Source organism: Polistes dominula, unplaced genomic scaffold (assembly GCF_049000335.1).
Source record: "Polistes dominula isolate Pdom_NZ unplaced genomic scaffold, Pdom_raw_medaka contig_17, whole genome shotgun sequence".
In the NCBI taxonomy this organism is placed as follows: domain Eukaryota; kingdom Metazoa; phylum Arthropoda; class Insecta; order Hymenoptera; family Vespidae; genus Polistes; species Polistes dominula.
This window is the reverse complement of record NW_028301049.1, coordinates 4,011,389-4,027,636: the sequence shown is the minus strand read 5'-3', so window position 1 is coordinate 4,027,636 and position 16,248 is coordinate 4,011,389. Positions and strand designations below refer to the sequence as shown.

The 16,248-nt window shown below is 30.1% G+C and overlaps 2 protein-coding genes across 6 annotated transcripts; one reads left to right on the top strand and one right to left on the bottom strand.

Moving 5' to 3' along the window:
* Nucleotides 1–4,261: 4,261 nt before the first annotated feature.
* On the bottom strand, nt 4,262–5,353 carry LOC149031590 (histone-lysine N-methyltransferase SETMAR-like). The gene is given in 2 exon segments (XM_089175452.1): nt 4,262–4,486; nt 4,489–5,353. Coding segments are annotated over 2 exon segments (1,017 nt in total). The 3' UTR covers nt 4,262–4,334.
* A 668-nt stretch (nt 5,354–6,021) lies between these two features.
* LOC149031589 (fatty acyl-CoA reductase 1-like) lies at nt 6,022–15,949 on the top strand. 5 transcript variants are annotated; one of them, XM_089175514.1, is made up of 7 exons: nt 6,022–6,190; nt 11,679–11,785; nt 11,869–12,114; nt 12,251–12,472; nt 12,543–12,845; nt 12,945–13,118; nt 13,259–15,949. In XM_089175514.1, exons 1-4 carry the CDS (start codon nt 6,166–6,168, stop codon nt 12,257–12,259), a joined length of 387 nt encoding a protein of 128 aa, XP_089031640.1. In that variant the 5' UTR covers nt 6,022–6,165; the 3' UTR covers nt 12,260–12,472; nt 12,543–12,845; nt 12,945–13,118; nt 13,259–15,949. The 5 variants fall into 5 exon arrangements, with proteins under 5 accessions (XP_089031640.1, XP_089031641.1, XP_089031639.1 ...); XM_089175515.1 differs by having other exon boundaries at nt 11,685–11,785; nt 12,945–15,949; XM_089175513.1 differs by having other exon boundaries at nt 12,975–15,949.
* Nucleotides 15,950–16,248: the final 299 nt, after the last annotated feature.

The window sequence follows — 16,248 nt, the reverse complement described above, 5'->3', positions numbered from 1 at the left end:
TCTGTCCATATATAAATTCTTAGAATCCATAGATATTGTTCTGTTCAAAATCAAACTAATAATCACTCTGTAAAAACTAATTTAAAAATCATTATCTGTTTCTTCGTAAGAGACAAACAATGTGAGGAGTGCCAGCGTTCAATGCGTTCATTTTTTTTATCATTTTTGTGTGTGTTTTAATTTCTAAGAAATATGTTAAGAGTATATGTATGTGGGGTGTGAGAGTGTGAAGAGAAATAAACCAGATACCAGAAGCAGAAATTATCGAAGATTTGGAAAAGATATAAATAAAAGAAATCAAAGAAGACATACCAGTGATAGATGAAAGTGAGCTTGAAAAACTTGTAGTAACTGCAGTAGTATTTTCAGGAGAAGTATAAACTCCGTTTGAAGTGGAACCTAGAGAAAAAATCAAAGAAGAAGAGATTAAAAAGGACGAAATAATGATGATACACGAAAAAAAGATAATAGAAGAATCATTTGACATTCTAATTAAAGAATCTCCAATAGATTATGACTTTAACGGATAACATCATCGAGACGATCGATTGAAGTTAACAGATGTAAGTGTAAGAAAGCGATTGTATATAATGAAGGCGATTTAGTGGCGAAAAGACGCACACAATTCGGTAAATGATTAAAGATACATAAGATATTTTTAGAACCGTATAAGATATCTAAATTTAAAGAGAAGAATAGATATGAAGTGATTCGTGAGGGTGAAGGTAAAGGACCAAAGGTACTTACCACAACGGTAATGAAACCGTAATGAATTATGAAACCGTTTGAAGAGTTTTCTTCGGGGACCGAAGAAATAGCAGAATGGCCGAGTGTGGGGTGTTAGAGTGTGAAGAGTGTGAGAGGTGTGAGTGAGAACAGTTAGGCATAAGTGAGCCAAAGAGTATCGTGTGCAATCAGATAAAAGATGAACAAATAAGAAATAAACAGCCGAATAGCATCAGCGAGAGCGTCGTCCAAAGAAGGAAATCAAAGAAAAGCGAGCGAGATTTGGTCATCGTTTAGCGGCTAAAGAGAAAAGACGTTTTATTATACCATTAATTATTTCGTATACTTATTTCTTTATATTAAATATTGCATATCCGTGAATAGAGTTTTTTTCTTTCTATGTCAACCTTTGACAACATCGCGAAATTCCTTCCTTTTCTTTGATTAGATATCCGTTCTGAAGACTAACAGGAGAAGGAGAATCTCACTTGTATATATAGTTTTTACTTACCCATTGCGCGTATCCTCTATACGAATACAAAGTTGTAATAATTATAAAATTTTTTTTATTATAATAAAATAGATCTATTTAAAGAGAGAAAAATAAAACAATTAGATACTCGTTACACGAGAGAGTAAAATATACTGAAAGAGAAACTGGTGAAAAGGGCGCTTATATGGGTCTCGGTATATGATAAGAAAAGGGCAAAGGTACGAACTTATGATTCAAAGTAAATTGTTTTGTCTTTTAATTGTTTATAAACTTAAAAATTACATATATCTCAAATGACTAATAAAAATTTCCGAAAGTTAGCCTTATTTATATATATAGATATCTAACGAACAAAGGTAAAAAGGGTCAGGGTATAATAGTATGGAAGAGTTTTTCTATAGATATAGAATCAGTGGTGACTCATTGAATACAACCCTGAAGATGTTTTCACTTTTTAAATAGATGTATTCATTTGATATAAAATGTATTGGGATCTCTAGCAGGGGCGGGGCTTACCCTAGCGGGAAAAATATGAACTAGAGACTGGATGGTGCTGTGCATTACTTCCATAACTAAAATAGAGAACAACGTGTATAACATTATTATTTATATGTTATTTTTTATTACTTATTATTTATATTATTATTATAATTTTTTTATAATTAAACTGAATAAAATGAAACTTACAATGCAAGAAATTTTTAAATTTGCTTGCACAAAACCAAGCAATAAAAATTTTGTTGGTGGTGAAAGTGTGTTAAATGCTGGACATGTGATTAAATGTGGGCAAGTACCAAGCAGTGATTGTAATATTATAAGTATTTTAGCTTTTTGTTTACAAACTTCACATATTAAAGGAAATCCACATGAAATAACTGGTGAAATATTAAGAAATGGTCAAATAATTGGAATGAGTTGTTCATACAAGGCTGGTTTAGGTGTATTTGTAAATATGTGTTTGCAGTATTGCAATATCATTAACTGTCACTAATTCAATTGATCTTCTACGTATTCTTTTTTCTCGAGAATCTATTTGATCTACAGGACAAGCACATTCTTTGGATGATCCTAAAGGAAGTTTTTTACTAAGAATACTTTTTTTTAAATAAGTTCGAGTTGAATCAATAGCTATAACAATACACCAAAACATTATAGGCATGAGTAAATTTATTGATTTAACAATTTATAATAACCAGAAAAAATAATTGTTGAAAATACTCACGTGAAGCTAAAAAATCATCTTTAACCCTTTCGCTACTACGAGCGACTATAGTCGCTCTCCATGTGATGCCACTCAGGTACTACGGGCGACTATAGTCGCTTTCCATATGATGCCGCTCAGGTACTACGGGCGACTATAGTCGCTCTCGCTGAAGATGTCGCGTAATTGTATATGTTCGGTACTAAACCATGTGTATACGATAACTTATATTCAATTATTTCTTCAAATATTAAATTTCATTTGAAGAAAACCATATAGGCAGCAGGTATAAGGTACTGTCTACCTAAAACATTAAGAAATTCCGAAGGGCCATAAATTGCCAAACTATCTCAATAATCAAAGAAACATATGGTGCAATAAAAACCCGTCATTTCGTGTCGTTCCCTTTGAAGGTTTCTGATTCTTATCTAAGCATGTACGATATCATAAAAGGAAATAACATTCTAGATCACGATTCTCTATGCATTGTGTCCCTTTCCCAAAACATAAGATTTTCCTTCGGGAGATACTGGTAGGTAGACCCTCCTACTATTGGTTAATCAATTGCCTTTAACCCCTTTCTTTTCCATCATTTGTTTGTCATCATTTGTTTTTTACGGGCTTCAATAATAAACCAAATGCCTCGATCATCAGTCTTACGACACTGGCTCGAACGTTGCGTGCACCGTACACTGTTTCGGTGTAGCGCGCCGTACAGCGGGAGTACCTCGGCGGAGATCCGTCCCGTAGCGAAAGGGTTAATAAAATGGAGTGAACAGACTTTCATATTGGGAGTTATACTTTTTCCAATTTTTAGCGCTCGTACCCAAGCTATATGTCTATCAATTATTTCTTTATCACCAAATTTGTTTATTTCATAAACTTATTGTTGTTTACGAGGGGGAATTTGAAAAAACCTAATTTTTTCATCACGACAAGCTATGCTTGTACAACCAAATACACAGCAATACACTTTACTTGCATTTTTTTTGCTGGGTACTCACTCTATAACAAAAAAAAATTCTTTGCAACAACTTTTTAGTTTTACGATACTAGTTATTTTTAATTCTACTTTCAATAATATCTTTCTAAAGATATCCAACCAACAACTCCTAAAAGCAGTATGGAGAAAAGAAAAAAATTTCATAGATTAGCGTACGCGGATATTTTTGACTTGGTTAAGAAAAAAATAATAAAAAACAAAGAATGCTGCTTATTACAGTTTATCACAGATTTTTACAATGAAGTTCTTGAAAAATTTTATGTTCGAGAATTTAAATGTTACAATGTGAAATATACCAATCAACATCTTAACATCTTTTAGAAAAACTAACAGCAACTTTTGGCAAAAAAATTCAAGTCATTGTCATGAGAAAAAAAAAGGTTAATTGCTCCTACCGATGGCTGCGTTATTACTAATGAAACTTTTTCAAATTTATATGATACTGAAATGATATCTCGCGCTGTTTTGATGTTAAGAAAGAAAATGTTGTTATTAAAAAAAAAACACTTCCACGTAATTTAAAAGTCACCTATATTATCGAAGGGGAATGTGAAATCCCAAAAGATCTGACGGATTTCATGCTTCATCTTTTATGTGGCATTGACTCAAGATCAAAGAAAAGTTATGCCAATTTGCGTAAAGTAGATTCTTTTTCTCAAGATTTAATTTACGCGATACACAACGGAAAAATCAAAACATCTAAACATATGACTTTAGGAATTACATTTAAAAGTATAACAAGTAGTCGTAAAGTCGTTGATCTTCTAAATAAGTACGGTCATTGCTGTAGTTACAATATCATTGAAGAACTTGAGACAGAAATTACTGCTACTATTAGGTTGGTGCGTATGAAATGTCGGATTCTTAAGTGATTGTATAAAACTGCATATCTTTCTTCAAAAGCTGTTTATTCAATCAAAGTATGCTCCATTCGCTTCAATACACTTCTCCCAACGAGATTTTAAAGCGTAGATGCCTGTCTTAAAAAAATTTTGGTCTTTAGAATTAATAAACTCTGATATCGAGTTTTTTAGACTGTCTTCATTTTCATAGTGTTTGCCCTTAAAAACAGCTCTAAATGCTTGAAAAAATGAAAATCGGTCGGCGAGAGATCCGGTGAATATGGTGGATGCTGCAAAACTTCATATTCCAGTTCGTTCAGTTTCGCAATTGTTTTGTGCGATGTATGCGGCCGAGCGTTGTCATGGAGCAGTAGCGGGCCATGCCGATTCACAAGCGATGGGCGTAAAATTTTTAACTTATCGTGCATCTCATCAATGTACTGGCAGTACTTTTCGGCCGTAATTGTCTCCCCAGGTCGAAGGAACGAATAATGGATTACCCCAGCCGCGTTCCACCAAACTGTGATCAAAATCTTCCGTGGATGAAGCGATGGCCTTGGAGTATGGGCACAAACCTCATCCTTCTCAATCCACCGAGCACACCTCTTTCTATTGTCATAAAGAACCCATTTTTCGTCACACGTAATGATCCGATCGAAAAATGGCTTTCGGTGAAATCGGGTTAGCAATGATGAGCATACGTTTAACCGATCCAGCTTATTTCGCTCTGTCAGTGCGTGCGGTACCCACTTGTCCATCTTCTTAACCTTGCCAATCTCAGAAAGGTGTCTCAATATCGTTGTATGGTCAACTTTCATCCTGATAGCAAGTTCCCTCGTGGATACGGCTGGATCCGCTTCCACTAGAGCCTTCAGGTCATCATTCTTCACAGACGTTTTGGGTCTTCCGCGCGGCTCATTTTGCAGTGAAAAATCGCCAGTCCGAAATTTTTCGAACCAACGCTGCACTTTCCGATCGTTAACCGTATTCTCCCCAAACGCTTGGTTTATGTTGCGTGCAGCTTTTGCAGCACTATTACCAAGTTTGTACTCATATAAGAAAATGACGCGAATGTCGGCAGAATTCATATCGACAATAAACTCAAAAGAAATAACAAAAGGGAAGACCTTCGAGAAAACCTATTTTGCTGAAATGAGTCTCTGGCAATGGACAATACGACTATGAATGAGGTTATGCCAAAGACAAAAGTATAACGAAAACAGGGAGACAAACGTCCGCATGTAAAGAGAATCCGACATTTCATACGCACCAACCTAATACATGTAGTGTATCTAATATATCTCCCGAAAATACGATACTAGCTCTAAAACGTTTTACAGGAGTTGCATATAATAAATATGACCGTTTTGTTGAGACGTCGAGTGGCAAAGACACGTTGCATGATACAGTCGGTATTTTATATCAAAATATTGAAGATACTAATATCATTAACCTGAATCACAAACGCGATAGTACAAACAATTCGGAACAACCTGCTGAATTTGTAATTATATTATACTTGACCTTTTTAACTGTTTTTAATAAAGATAATAAAATTCTTGCAAAATTCTGTTAAAATTTAAATTAAAAGTTAAATACATGTATGAATTTTACTGAATTGACTCCTGACATTTTAATAATACGTTCTTTGTACCTCTATAAATATTCAGGTAAATCGTCAGAAATGGCTTGAGTCATATACGGGGTGAAAACTGGAGACGCGAGGTAATGGGCATTACAATCGGCGAAACCGCTGCTCAGTATGCCAGCAAACGAGACAACGAGCGCGTTGTCAAAGAAAATCGCCGCTCGTCTGAAGCTTTCAAGGAAAACAGAGCAAAAAAAAGACAAGCTAGACTTGAAGAACATTATCTTCTGGAGCAGTCAGAAGGCATAGTGTATGGTTCAGGAATCGCTGATTAAGCGTAAGTTAACGTTTTTCGTTGTTTTTTACTTAAAAAAACTTTAAATGCGTTTTACTCGGAATCACGTTTTTATACCGCGTATTTATAAAATCTCCAAAACTAGCTATTCGACTCGTCTGAAACTTTTACCCCATAATCTATACACATATATCAACCGCTGGTAGCAGATGTATAAAAAAATTTCGTTTTTACTATTTTTTTTTTTTGCAAAAAATAAGAAAAAAAATCATGTGTGCAGATCACATGTGTTAGAAGTGAAACCTTCAAAAATCTAAGTTTCGAGAGAATGAAATGAATGGACAGTTTTAAGAGTAAGATAATTGTAGGATTTATGTATTATAATATTATTACTATATATAATAAAGGTCACCGGTATGGTCTCTGGGTGGAACAACTGATAAAAAGTGCACTTTTCACAATTCAAGCAATAAAAACCGAATGCTAAATGCGATAGTTATAAATAGTCACCAAAATGTTAGGATGTTTATCAAAGGAAATATAATTCGTTAGAAATTAGGCAATTATAAATAATCCTTTTTTTAAAACTAAGGTATAAAATTTTTTTTGCTAGTATGGTTTTCTATTTCCTGTTTTCATCTACATTCTTGCGCAATTTAACAAACATTTTAGGATAGACAAAATAAAGACGTTACAAAAAACATATGGAAAATACTACCTTAAGGGGGTATTCTACTTTAGTCGCTCGAAAAAATAGGTATTTTTGTCAATTTTTTATTAGAAAACTAAGAAAGATATTGATGTAGGGTTTGTTGTGCTTAATAAATATACTCTTAAAGTACATTAAAAAATTTTTTTTTATTTATTTTTTACGCTCTATATACATTGGAAAGGCCCTTGAACTGATCGCCTAAAAATAGTCTAGCCTTTGCACTGTTGTAAAAATCTGGACATCGGATTATCTGAAATGAAAAACTCGAATAGTTTTATATTCACAAAGACTACAGCAAGCGGTGGTAGCAGATTTTTTCATTTACATGCAAAAATAACAAAATGGCGTTAGTTGAAAAAAAAATTATCAAAAAAATCTCTTTTTTTTTCTCATTTCTTGCCAAAAAAAAATAGTTAAAATGACAATTTTTTTATAAATCTGCTACCACCGGTTGATATATGTGTATAGATTATGTGGTAAAAATTTCAGACGAATCGAATAGCTAGTTTTGGAGATTTTTACAACACGCGGTTCAAAAATGTGATTCCGAGAAAAACGCATTTGAAGTTTTTTTAAGTACTTTTTTTACCCGCGCACGGGTAGATTCGTGGGACGAAAAAGTACAGTTAGGATGCTCTGATCGTTTTGAAATTTTCAGAGAGTATTCTTAAATATATTTACTTACGAATAATCGAAAAAAAAAAATTTGAAAAAAAAAAAATTACAAAGTAGAATACCCCCTTAAGGAAAACCTAACTGGCGCCCAACAATAGAAATTCTAATTTTATTAATAAATTTTATTATTGCTTAGACCTAGAGCTACGGCAGACACTTTACCCTGCCCTGACTAGGTTAAGGATAAAATATCAGCATAAAAACTAATTTCATTTATTCTATGCGAACTTCAATCTTGTGTAATGTGAGGACGCCCAATCTTCTGAATTTTTATTAGATTTTCTATAAACTCGTTAATATTGTAACTTTTCAAAATTTTTCCATGTATTTTAACCCATTTGCATCATAAGCGTATGTATATGTTACGTTCAATTTTCTGGTCACTATCACCAGAGCGTATATATACGCACTACGTTCGGCAGTGAATCCAAATATTTAATTTATGAAATAACACACTCCCTAACAGTATAAGATCACGAAGAGAATCACCGATACTAATAACTGTTACACTGCTTGGATGGAATGATGATTTGTTATTTTGCTTCTTTTTGTTATATCCTATTTTTTTTTATTTTTATACATTTTACACCTAAAAACAAAATAAAAGTTTTTTGGTGATTTGGGAATTTTTTTTCATATTTCCATATGATGCAAATAGATTAAAAATGCTACATCAGCGTCCAAACCTTATTTCGTATTCCTCGAATATACTTGTGCAACCAATACTATCAACTAAAACTTTATTAGCATATTCGAGCTACTCATTATTACTGCTTCTTATTAACTTTATTAAATAAATTCAATAAGGTAATTCAAATGCTATTACGTATATTCGATTGTAAAAAATCTTATACTTTAAAAAATGTTTCCACAGGTTATTTACATAAGCAATGACGTCCATTCATGTTTATGTAGGTAAAAAAATTTCCTATAGAGTCTATAGCGTAATCGTTTCCAGAGACCATGTTGATGACGATTAAGATTAATTAATATTTATTATATGTCCAAGTTCCAAGCAATAACATCTACCTTTTGAAGATCTATTAAATATCTAAAATCGACGTAAAATCCTGTACGTTATATATACGTATATCATGAAATACTTTTCTCAAATAAATATAATTTATATAAATCAGTAGTATTATTCGCGTAAAAATTTTAAACAAATATGAAATTAGAATGTAGTAGTAGAAACTGGAACATTTGGAAGACTTCTAAAGATTGACAATATCAATGTCCGCCAAAGTATATTCCTGTGACCATAATTCCCTCAAAAATCTTGATTTAACCGCATTTTTAGTATCTGGTTACTCTGTAAGACGTACTTTCGTACGTTCTTTTCTTTATGGTACACTTCTATACATTGTCGTTAAATAATGTTACACGTATTTGCGATCAATAAGATATAAATCTTATAAAAATATAAATAATAATATCGTAAAATAATCGATATAAAGATTAAATGATAATATAAATTATATAATAATAAAATAAATTGACTCCTCGTCGATTCAAACAGATACAATATTTTTTCCGTTGTCATGTACGAAATAATCTATTAATTCATGGCTTACAACGATTACTGATGCATCTGTGTAGAGTAGAGTAGAGTAGAGTTGTTGTAAAAACGGCGAAATGTTCGTGTTCTACTTATTCTTGTAAGTTTATTTTTAACAAAATAAACAATTAAAAAGTACCCCTTTAATGCCAGATTCGTTTCTTCTTTTGCATAATTTGTCTACTTTAAGGTCTTTTAAGTCATCCACACACGTCTAAGTCAGCTGCGTTGGACAACGAGAAAACGAAAAATCTTACACGTGACGGACAAAATGTTTCGATATACTTATAAAATACTTTTATAACTTTGTAATACTTCAGCGAAAAATTTTACAAATTTTTTTTTGTTCCTTGTAGATCGAATGTTTCGATTTACGAGTTGGGCCATCGAAATAGTTTCTTAAGCAAGTTGTACACTTTATCGCGTACAATGATCGTTACTATAAGTTCACGACACCATTTATAATGACCCAGTTTTTATGATCTAAGGATGACATATGGAGTCAGGTTCTATGAATAAATTTTTGAATAAAAATCTTCAATTAAAATAAGAGATTTATAGTATCTTCAAGTGACAATAACTAACGGCTAACGGAAAAAGAAAGAAACCAAGTAATTTTGTTGTAATTTACCTAAATAATAGTCATTATTATCAAAAAAATTATCTCGTGAATAGCAATTCATGTTTATCTATCTAGCACAGATCTAATAATCCTACCGATAATAACAATAAAAAAGGACACGATTAAAATAACGATTTCGCCACAAATAACATTACTTTCATTTAAATTGACATAGTTATTATCCTCAGTTGTATGTTTCCCATTGTTTTTTTCAAAAAACTAATATTAGATTTGTAGTCAACTACTCCAAAAAAAATTCATATACTAGTTTTCCAAAATATTAAACTATATTGTGATTTTTTGGCAACATATTATAAATTTGGGACTACTGTACGCTGTCTAAATTGCTGGTTTACTTCGAGAGTATACCCTGGTCAAAAAAGTTATAGTTTACAATAAAAAATTTCTATGAGACGGTGTAAAATTTAGAATAATGCAACTATCCTTGTTATTGTAAAATGAACATTCTCACGGTGACTATGTTGTTTCCTGTTGTATTGTATGCAAATTGATAATATGAAGTGTCTACATTGTATATGAGTGGGAAAATATATATATAAATGCAAGGCCCTACTAACTAATATTATTCAATCGATCATTGGAGTTGAACTAAGTTACTTAGAAAAAGTTCAATAGATATTTTTACCGAGAGAACGTTTTTTATACTCAGTTTGTTATAATCGTTTTTAATCACTTATAAACATACTTAGTTCTTCATAAGATTAAAAGTTATTAACAGTTTTTTTTTAATAGTTTAAAATCGACAAACACTTATCATATTTTATTATATTCTTTGTGGAAATACTTTTTGAATTATAAATAGGTAAGTTTTTTATTTTTTAACATTTTAAATCTTTTCCAAATGTGAAGATTATTAATGGCCAAATTATATAATTGAGTTTAATTAGTGTACTTACATATTTAAGATTAAGTGTCAGTCCAATTAAATTCAAAGGTTTAATTTTTTTTGTGAATAAAAATAATAATAATGACATATGTTATAGAAGCCGAAGATTATTAAAGTGATTTCAGTTATTGTAAATATTATTTGCTAAAAATTCATTATTATTTTTGAAAAATTTTAATATCTACATAATAAACACTTTTTAAAAGTAAATATAGTTACTCCATTTATGTTTTTAATAATAATATATTATTTTCATATAAATTAGAATTGAATTTTTCAGTAATTCGAAAATAAATATCTTATAACTGTAATTAGTTTCAAAAGCATATATTTCAATCATTTATAAATATTTATTTATCTTTAAGATTTGTCTGGCATTGATAATTATTATTAAGTGAAATTTTTCGTACTTATGTACGTATATTGTATGTTATATTTTTTTCATTGTAAAAGAATTCAAAAAATGGCATAATTAAGCGGCCAAACGTATCAAAAGTAACTATTTTCAAAGGTAGAAGAGTCGAATTATTATAATCAACGGGGTGAAATTACTACATTTTATTCTGGAAAAAAAATTTTTATAGCAGGAGGCTTAGGATTTATAGGAAAGCTTATAATGGAAAAACTTTTGAGGTAAAAATGTTTTATAGATGTTTTTGTTATCAATCAGATTTGTACATTCGTTATAAGTTTTTTTAAATAAAATTGAATAGTTCTTATTAACAGATTTATTCTCCTAAAGATTAATATGATTTTAAATAAACAAGCAAAATAATTCTCAAGTTTTGTCTACAAATTATTTAAACTTTTGTACAACAGGAATTGAATTTTCCTAATTTTTTCAGCAAAAATATTTTCTAAAAAAATATTAAATTAAGCTGACACATTTCATCAAATAGTACCTACCTGTCTTTAAAAATAACGATTATTATTCTTTATTTTTCTCTTTTTCTATTTCTCTATTTACTTCTATATGTAAACTTAGACGACAATACTGTTTTATTTTATAAAAATTTATTTTCCGCTAAGAACTTTTACTATAAATGTCATTGCTAGATGCAGTTTGCAGATGTTGTCCAGAAATAACAACGATTTATTTGCTGATAAGGGCAAAGAAACAGAAGGATCCGCAAACTCGATTAAAAGAATATTTCAATAATGTTGTGAGTAAAGTTACACATTTTATACTTATTATTATCGGAATAAAAGATGTCACCAATATTACAGTTTATATTTAAATCTTTAGACTTTTAATAGATTGAAGAGAGAGCAGAAAGATGTCGAAAATAAGATTATTCTGATTGAAGGAAACACAAGTCTATTGAATTTAGGATTGTCAGAGAAGGACAGCGAACGCATTAAAGATACCGATATAATTTTTCACAGTGCAACATCCGTACGTTTTCTGGACAACATTCGTCTTATAGTTAATACAAATATTAAAGGAACAAAGGATTCTCTCTTGCTTGCACAGGAAATGACAAGCTTAAAGGTACTTTTTTTTTTAGTTAAATCATCCAAATATAAATGCATATGTTCAAGCAAAATTCCTCACTAGATCAATTTATTTAAATATAGACATTAGTTTAATTTAAAAAATAAATTGTTCTAATTTTATAATAATGTAGGATTCGTGAAAAAAATTGGACCGTTGGACTGACTGTGGACCGGGACTCGAACCACGGATCTTTCGCTGTCCGGGCGACTTTTGTTTATGTTTTAACGGCTTACTCGCTCTGTGTATACAATAAAATCGAAGAAAAATTCTATAATCCACCTATGAAGACAGAAGACATAATTAGATTAACAGAAATTTTAACCGAAGATCAATTAGATTTAATTACTCCAAAGTAATAAAACATGAAACCTATTGCATTCTTCTGAGAGAAAAGTCGATAAGCATATTAGTTTATTTTACAGGCTACTGGATAAGTGGCCAAACACTTACGCATTTTCGAAGGAAATCTGTGAAGATATTGTACGGCAATATTCTAAAGGAATTCCAACTTGCATCGTTCGGCTATCTATTGTTGTTTCCACGGAAAAAGAACCAATCGCTGGTTAGATAAACAATTTTTATGGATTTACTGGTGTTGCTTTTGGTAGCTCGACCGATGTTTTACGAATAGTATATTGTGTTAAAAACCTTATTTGCGACCTAATTCCTGCCGATTATGTTGTCAACAACATTATTGCTGCAGCATGGGACATTGCACAAAAACGGTAATTTGTTTCTTCTTTTTTGAATTATCACTAATATCAACTTTTTGTTCAACTATTAAAATAAAATTTACTGTGAATAAGAAAGAACTTTTATCGTAGATTCATATCACGGAGTGTTAATCTTTCCAGCAAAAATAACAAATACTTACCCGTTGACGATGAGACTCCAGTTTATAATGCTGTTTTCTCCGTTCAAAGTCCAGTTACTTGGAGTGCTATAGAGAGTTATATAAAACCTGGGGGATTTGAAATCCCGTCGAAAACAGTGTTTAGGTACTACACCTTACGTTTTAACAAGAACTATTATTTCCATATTTTTTTGAGATTTTTATGCACTGGATACAAGCAATTATAGCGGACTTCCTATTAAATCTCAGCGGAAGAAAGCCGATGTAATTTATAATGATTTTTAGATTACCAGCGATTTATTATCTATCGATAAAAAGGAACTTAATTAAATTAATGGTATTTTTGAAGTGAAAACTTCTTTAGAATGGAGTGATCTGAAAAGTAAAGAAACGGAAACGGAGCTATGTAACGAAGCTATACTAAATAATGAGAGAAAAAGAGACAAACATATAGGATTTAGCCTGCGAGAGAGAGACGGAATATGACTATATAGTTTTTTCTATTCTCGGTCTCCTCTTTATGCTATGCTTCGTAGTTATCGCTCCTGGTTGTATATGTGTGCGATTGTGTGCGACTGCATACTACAAAGCGTGGACACGTATTCTTTCGATACTCGAAATGTTTGTAGGTAGGAGCGATAGAAGAGTACACGAATAAACAGAGATAAGCACGTAGGTATGCGACAAAAGTATAAGGTTCAAACGAACCGACGGTCGAAATAAAGAAAGAAGGTGCGTGGTCTGTTTTTATTTTACCAAACGTGTCATTTCTTTTCTATTTAAAAATGTTTCTATTTTATTGAAAAATAATTATTAAATTATTTATTTCGCAAATATTGTAATTAACAATTACGAAATATATAGAATATAATAATTGTATTGTCTGTAATATTTTACAAAAAAAATGAAATGATTATCATATACATCAGAGAAAAAAAATAAAACAACATTGTAGAATACTTTTCTTATAAATATCCGAAGACATGTTTTTTAAATATAATGTTTGCGTATTTAGGAAATTTATACTAATTTATCAATAAAATAGAAAAGTTTTTAAATAGAAAAAACTAGACACGTAACAAAAACAAATAAACCTTATTTACTTTATATTTTCAATAAGAATGAAATAATATAACTTATTTTACAAATATAGAAAAAAAATATAGAAAAACAATTTTTAAAAAGATTTTTAATATTATAAAATAAAACAACGAAAATAGAAATAGATTTAAAAATCGTTGTAATACAAAACCCGATGAAACGAAAAAAATACGACCACAATTGTTCCCTTCTTTAACAGCATCTACAGTTATTAGTTGCAACACAAAAAGAAATACTTGCGTATGCTAACCCATGATAAAGATATCTCACATTCACAGAAAGTGTGAAAAGTGTAAGAGAAAAAAAATTCATCTACCTGCGTTTCAAAAACAAATATATATTATATTTATTTGGATTAGGACGGCGTATCTTTCTGTCGACAAATATTTTACAATTTTCGTATCTATCTATAGCTATCGCATTCAGCATTCCATCTTGATAGATAGAATTTTGAAAATAGTTTTTGTCAGCTACCTACACCCCAAGGTCGGTTCCTTATCATGAGAAAAGAATTATAAAAAACAGGAAAGGTCTGTTAAAATTCGATCTACATTTATTATTTTTATTATTGATGCGATAATATTCATGCCTATAGTTTTTTTTACAACGTGTCATATCTTTTCTATTTAAAAATGTTTCTATTTTATTGAGAAATTAGTATTAAATTCTTTATTTCGCAAATATTATAATAAATAATTATGAAGTACATAGAATATATAATAATTGTATTGTCTGAAATATTAAAAAAAAAAAATGATTACAAAGTAACAACAATTTATTTTTCAAATTAAACTAATGTTTATATTTAAATAAATTGATCTAGTGAGGAATTGTGCTTGAACATATGCATTTATATTTGGATGATTTAACTAAAAAAAAAAAGTACCTTTAAGCTTGTCATTTCCTGTGCAAGCAAGAGAGAATCCTTTGTTCCTTTAATATTTGTATTAACTATAAGACGAATGTTGTCCAGAAAGCGTACGGATGCTGCACTGTGAAAAATTATATCGGTATCTTTAATGCGTTCGCTGTCCTTCTCTGACAATCCTAAATTCAATAGACTTGTGTTTCTTTCAATCAGAATAATCTTATTTTCGACATTTTTTTGCTCTCTCTTCAATCTATCAAAAGTCTAAAGATTTAAATATAAACTGTAATATTGGTGACATCTTTTATTCCGACAATAATAAGTATAAAATGTGTAACTTTACTCACAACATTATTGAAATATTCTTTTAATCGAGTTTGCGGATCCTTCTGTTTCTTTGCCCTTACCAGCAAATAAATTATTGCTATTTCTGGACAACATCTGCAAACTGCATCTAGCAATGACATTTATAGTAAAAGTTCTTAGCGGAAAATTAATTTTTATAAAATAAAACATTATTGTATAAGTTTAATATAGAATTAAAGAGATTTGTAGAAAAAGAGAAAAATAAACAATAATTATCTTTATTTTTAAAAACAAGTACTATTAGATAGAAGGTATCTGTTTAATTTATTAATTTTAAAGAAATTATATTTTTGCCAAAAAAAAAAAGAATTCATCTCTTTGTATGACAAAAACTCTATGCTCTCTTTCCTATTTAGTAAGCTTACATTACTGTTACAAAAGTTAAAATAATTTGTAGACTTTAAACTAAAAGAATATTTTTCCTTATTTATTTCAAACTATAATGTAAATTAAAGTACATTATTAAATAATATAAAACAAATAAAACTACTATATGATTCTCGAGGAGAATAAAACTACTAACAAGAACTATCCTATTGTACATACTATCCAAATTTAGTTAAAATTTATGATTGAAAGATTATAACGAATGTACAAGTCTGATTGGTAACAAAAATATATATGAAACATTTTTACCTCAATAGTTTTTCCATTATAAGCCTTTCTATAAATCCTAAGCCTCCTGTTATAAAAATTTTTTTTCCACAATAAAATGTAGTAATTTCACACAGTTGATTAAAATAATTCGGCTCTTCTACCTTTGAAAATAGTTACTTTTGATACGCTTGGCCGCTTAATGATGCCATTTTTTGGATTCTTTTATAATAAAAAAAAAATTACATACAAGTAAAGTAAAAAAAAAAAAAATAAGAAAAAAAAGTTCATTTAATAATAATTATCAATGACAGACAAATCTTAAAGATAAGTAAATATTTATAAA

Bases quoted from the DNA above. Each gene is read 5' to 3' on its own strand.
- LOC149031589 (XM_089175513.1), top strand. From the start codon at position 6,166: ATGGTTCAGGAATCGCTGATTAAGC. The intron at 6,191-11,678 runs GTAAGTTAACGT...TGTCATTGCTAG, and splicing joins TCAGGAATCGCTGATTAAGC to ATGCAGTTTGCAGATGTTGT. The intron at 11,786-11,868 runs GTGAGTAAAGTT...TTAAATCTTTAG, and splicing joins AAGAATATTTCAATAATGTT to ACTTTTAATAGATTGAAGAG.